The sequence below is a fragment of the Nestor notabilis genome, unplaced genomic scaffold (genome assembly GCF_000696875.1).
Source record: "Nestor notabilis isolate BGI_N333 unplaced genomic scaffold, ASM69687v1 scaffold27315, whole genome shotgun sequence".
NCBI classification, from domain to species: domain Eukaryota; kingdom Metazoa; phylum Chordata; class Aves; order Psittaciformes; family Psittacidae; genus Nestor; species Nestor notabilis.
Window position 1 is genome coordinate 1 of NW_009929269.1, and position 5,713 is coordinate 5,713.

At 50.3% G+C, this 5,713-nt stretch overlaps 1 protein-coding gene across 1 annotated transcript; it reads right to left on the minus strand.

Annotated features, from left to right (window-relative positions):
- Positions 1–9: 9 nt before the first annotated feature.
- On the minus strand, positions 10–5,633 carry LOC104401170 (YTH domain-containing family protein 2; the record flags this gene model as incomplete). Its single annotated transcript, XM_010014908.1, has 2 exons — positions 5,550–5,633; positions 10–831 (listed from the first exon to the last, which is right to left on the minus strand). A coding segment is annotated over exon 2 (804 nt), but the record flags the coding sequence as incomplete, so codon positions are not given.
- Between the last annotated feature and the right edge of the window lie 80 nt (positions 5,634–5,713).

The following is a 5,713-nucleotide window of genomic DNA, read 5'->3' on the forward strand; positions in this document are numbered from 1 at the left end:
GGCCGGTGCCACTGGTGGGCTGGGGGTGATCTGCTGACCCACGGGCTGGGGGGACACCTGGGCTGGCTGCTGAGCCATATTCGGAACTAAGGCCTGCGACGGCGCTTTTGCCACCGGGCCTTTGTTATCCCAAGTTCCAATATCCATGTTATGTTTTATTGGAGGCGGCGGAAGGCTTGAACCAGCGATGCCGTTCTTGGCCTTCAGCTTGGGCTGCTGCTTAGCTGGTTTGCTGGCGATGTCAGCCCAGGAGGTTGGCTTTGGAGGAGCAATAGTAGCCGGAGGCAAACTGTTGGATGCCACAATATTACTGGTGATAGATCCGCTCCCGACAGCAGAACCGACGACTTTGGGGACGCTGCTTGCAACGTCTGTGCTGCCCAGCTTGAGAGCTGCCATCCCTTGGTCGATGGTGTTCATGCCAGGAGCCTTGTTCAGAGTCTCATTAGCAAAAGCTGACTGCCCATCAATCATGGCTCCCCCCAGCGAGCTCGGGGCATAGGCGTAATTGCTGCTATAGCCAGAGCTTTGAGTGGATTGTCCCTGAGAACTGTTATTCCCCCAAGCTGAAAAGTCAATCCCACTTGGAAAGAAGTTAAAGCCGTGCTGCCCAAGAAATGGAGTGCTGCCAAGAGCCCCTGGCTGCCCAAACATTGCATCTGGGAGGAAGTGAGGCTCCCCATTGCTCAGCTGTCCGTAAGAGGTTAGGTAGGGCATGGGTGGGTCACCCCCTGTAGACCAGGCTGCTTCACCTAAGGAGTAGGAGAATCCGATGGAAGGACTGTAGTAGTTTGGTAAGTAGGAATCAGACATTGCAGTGTATGCATTATTCTGGAAAGAAGAAAAAAGAAGAATACATCAAACAATAAGCACTGAATGGTTACAATTGAGTTGAATAAACATGAATAAAAACCAGCTTGGACTTCCTGTGCCCCACCTCTGCCTACCTTAGGGCCTGGCCTTGAAATACATCCTGTGTTAGAAGTGTTCCACAAACTGTTTCATTACCCAAAAAGCTTAAACACAAAGGCTCAGCAAGCTTCCAAGTGCTGAGATGGGAGTGCACTGTGCTCCTGGGTCCATGATCTTAAAGGTCTTTTCCAGCCTAAATGATTCGATGTGGGATATGGACACAGAGCTCTTGCTCAGGCTACAAACCCAGTACCTTACCCAGCATCCAAATACTATCTTCTACTTCTTGTAGCTACTACCAGTGAGGGCTTTTCTTGCCTGTGTAATGTACTTGACAGCCCTTATTCTGATGTTTGAGGGAAGGTTTGGAACGAGGATGCACATAAAGTGGCATATGGAGGAAAAAGGTGCAGTAGAAGCACATTGCCAAAGCAAGGATTGTCCCTAACTGACTGCCTTAAACCTGTTACCCAGGAAAACAGCTTCAGCCCCACAATTTAAAGTTTCAGAGCTCCTAATATTCCAAGAACTTGCAAACAAACAAGGATTTCAACAGACTGCTCCAGAGCTGTAGGCACAAATACCTGGACATGGGGAGGAATTGACAGGGTTTCACTAGGAGCCTTTCCCAGCACAGTGACAGCAGCAGCACAAGCAAGCAGGCTTCAGATTCAGAGAGGGAGGGGAAAAGAGCTGCTCCACGCCTTGGTCTCCCTTTTAACACCCAAATAGCCTTTAGGTTAGGAAAACAAACGCCCCATTTTACAATTAGGGAACTCAGCCATCACCAAGATTTGCTTCCATGAAACCCATGTGTCATCGTGCACTCAAAGCACTGCCCCTCCGGGGAGCACTTAGAGCCACGCTAATGGCCATTCCCATCCCAGAACCTGGAGCTGGGAGCAGCCAGCCCCTCGCTGCACAGCTGCTCACAGCCAGCCCAGTGCAGAGGAGATGAAAGGCAGGTTCAGCTCCCAGTTAAAAGCTTGGCTCACAGCAGGCACTGCTCCAGTTCTCCTTGAATCACGCTTTCACGTGCCAAGCGCGGCTCCTGAAGGACTTGACGCCGTCCTGAAATCTGTGGAGATCTCAAGATGGCTCTGGCACCCTCCAGAAATAGCTGCTTTGCCACTGCACTTGCCAGTAAATTCACAGAATCATAGAACGGTTTGGGGTGGAAAGGATCTCAAGATCATCCAGTTCCAACCCCCCTGCCACGGGCAGGGACACCTTGCACTAAACCACATCACCCAAGGCTCTGTCCAACCTGGCCTTGAACACTGTCAGGGATGTGTTCAAGGTGATTCACAACTGCCTTGAGCAACCCATTCCAGCGCCTCAGCACCCTCACAGGGAAGAACTTCTTCCTTGTATCCAACCTGAACTTCCCTTGTTTCAGTTTGAACCCATCACCCCTTGTCCTGTCACTTCAGTCCCTCATGAAGATCCCTCTCCAGCATCCTTGTAGCCCCCTTCAGATCCTGGAAGCTGCTCTGAGGTCTCCATCAGCTTCTCTTCTCCGGGCTGAACAGCCCCAATGTTCTCAGCCTGTCTCCACACAGGAGCAGCTCCAGGCCCTGAGCATCCTCATGGGCTCCTCTGATGCTGAGGACACCAGCACTGCACACAGAGCTGCACGTGGGGTCGTGTGAGAGCAAAGGGAAATTAAGGGAAAGCAACAGGTTTGGGGCTGACCCAGCCCTGACTTCACAACAATGAGTAGGAATTATTTCATGTGGCCAGAGACAAGGTTGGTTTTGTCATAAAAACACACCAAAAAGCTTTCTATGGTACATGAATGCACCAAAACTCCAGAGCCACTCTCCCCACCGTGTCCATTTTCCCAAAGAAGGGGTCCCAAAAGCAAGTTAATAGCAAACTCCACCTGATCCAGGGCACAGCTTTCCTAATCACGGCGCTCATATATCTGTTAAACCCAAACTAATGAACAATCTTTAGGGCTCAATCTGTCCAAAAGCACAACTACTGACCCTGACTCATGTGTAACAACCAAAGTCTCTTCATAAGACAACTCCTCAATTCAAGGCCAGGTTGGAGCAACCCGCTCTAGTGGAAGTTGTCCCTGCCCATGGCAGGGGGTTGGAACTGGATGAGCTTTAAGGTCCCTTCCAACCCAAACCACTCCATGATTCTATGGTTCAATTAGAAGAGTAACAATATACTTCCCTGGAAATTAGCTTTAATGACTATATACACCTTGGCCCATACCTAAAACCAAGCCCAGCAGGCAGAGTAGCTGTTTCCTCTCCACAGGCTTCTCCCTCAAAGCTTGTCGCTGCCAGATTAAACCCTCTCCCCTTGTAACAACAGGTAAGTTAACATTTAGAGGTGACGTGTTTAACTTCATGAGGTATTTTAACACAGCCTTCATCAAGCTACTGCCTGTAGAGAACTCACCAGTGACTTGTAGAGCTACCCTCTGCTATGGGACACCCTGTTCACTCGCTCTGCTGCCCTGCACTCCACAACTGACACAGTTACTGATCAGCATGCAAATAAAACCATTCTCTCTGATGACTAAGGCTGTTTAGACAGTTATTTCCTCAAATTCCCTGTTCCTCTCCACCTCAGCCCAGAACCAGACTTACTGTTGCTGCTGAGCTTGGTTTTTCAACTGTTGAGAAAGCATTTACTGTGTATCTGAGCTGTCAAATACACAGTAACTTCATTCCCCAGGAGGACACACTGGTAACAGTCACCTGGGACAGCAGCTCCTCAATGAAGAGCCAGGAAGCTTTACAACATGGTTACCTCCTACCTCTGTGAAAGCAGCTTCAGGAGCTGCTTCTGTTACTCTGTGGCACCGGGCTGCACTGAACTGCTTTTTCAGAGCTCCAGCTGTAACTCCCTTTCCCATCTCCAGGAAAAGAGGTGCAATGCTTGGACACCTCTGCATTCGGGAGCCTAGCTGTTGGCTCAGCAGAACCACAGCCCCCTCCAGACTGACCCTGGAGTTTTCTTTGCTATTATCCTGAGTGTCAAAACACAGATGAGAGACAACAGAGCACGGTGAGAATCCCACAATGGTTTGGGTTGAAGGGACTTTAAAGTTCATTCAGTTCCACAGGCAGGGACATCTTCCACTAGAGCAGGTTGCTCCAAGTCCTGTGTCCAACCTGGCCTTGAACACGGCCAGGGATGGGGCAGCCACAGCTTCTCTGGGCACCCTGTGCCAGCGTCTCAGCACCCTCCCAGGGAAGAGCTTGAGGTAAAGTCACTCTAAAGTTCCTTTCAGTGTTCACACGATGGTTTGACTTTGCTCCTGCTGTATTCCCAGAGCAGCAGCTCCCTGGGTCGTGCTCCCATCGCCTCCCGACTTTTAAACCATGTTTTTACCACTGTGACACAAGCAAAAAAGAAACCAAATCTTCAGAAGTTCTTCATCAACTATGCAAAATAGGGCGAAACATGGTGGTGTTTCTAACACTGTAATCACCTCCATTCTCTTCAGGAGACTTAAGTAAAACTACACTTGGCAGGAAATACATCTCCACGTGCAGAAGGAAGCTGAAATGGCAAAAAACCCACCATAACAGCTACTGGGGAAGTAGCTGCTTTTATCGATGGTCTGAGAAAGTAACCACACTCTCCTGCCTTATGCAGGTGGAATTTAGGCTTTTCCATTGAGGGAGCTGAATGCAGGAAGTTATCTGAATAAATCCTGAAGACCAGGAATAACTGACAGGTTCTCAAAGACTATTGAGGTTCACTTCTTTAGCACAAACCAGGGCAAACCCTCGTTGAACACCTGATTTTGACTAATCACAACTGGAGAGGAAAGAGAAGCCAGAAAGAATGAAGTAACCTCTCCCGTGCTACTGCAGATGTTTATCTCCAGCACTCGCTTGTCCCATCTCATCAGCTGAACTCCATCTGCTCTGTGTCACTCTCCTACACTCATTGCAAGAAACAAACAAACCCCAATTAACAGTGGAGTTGAGCTGAAGTAGAAAGTTCAAGAGGAAAAGGTGCTGGAAGTGCCTTTCAGGAGCTGCTCTAACTAAAAGTCCTCCAAAAGGCCTTTACCCCATGTGTGTTCTGTGGGGGTTTTGGTGACAAGTAAGAGAAAGCATTTGCAGTTTACATGGAGAGAGAAGAACCTTGAACCCCCCAAAGCCCCTGGAGCACAAGTGCAGCGTGTGAAGTGATTCCACAACAGGGGTTGTGCATCTCCTCACACAGTGTAAAGAGCCAGAAAGCAGCCAGGAACCGAGGTAAAACTGAAAGAGCAGAAAGAGCAACAACCAGAAAGCAGCCAGGAACCGAGGCCACACCAGCAGGACTGAATGAGCAGCTTCAAGACAGTTACACGGGAGAGGTGAGCTGAACATTGCCTGCACCCTCAAACGGCTGCTAAACCCTTCCTCCCTCACCCACCACAACCGAGTGGCACTCGGTGCTTTCTGCATGGAGAAACACACGCACAGAGCAGCGCAGTGTGGTCAGGAAGCTGACAAACACCCGTGGGGATGGGGAAACACGGGGATACCAACCAAACACACGCCGAGAGCAGCGCAGCGTGGTCAGGAAGCTGCCAAACACCACACGCAGCCCGTGGAGATGGTGGAAACAAGGAGCCACCGGGCTCCCAGGGCAGGGAACTGGCTCATACTCACCGGCCGCGCCTGGGGGCTCAGGTAGGGCTCAAAGTCATCATCATTTAACCCATCCTTCTGGTGCACAGCTCCGTTTTGCACTGGGGAGGAGACGCAGCGCGTTAAGGGAGCACCAGTGCCACGAACCCAAAGCACTCACCGACACACCGCGCCCGGGACGCACC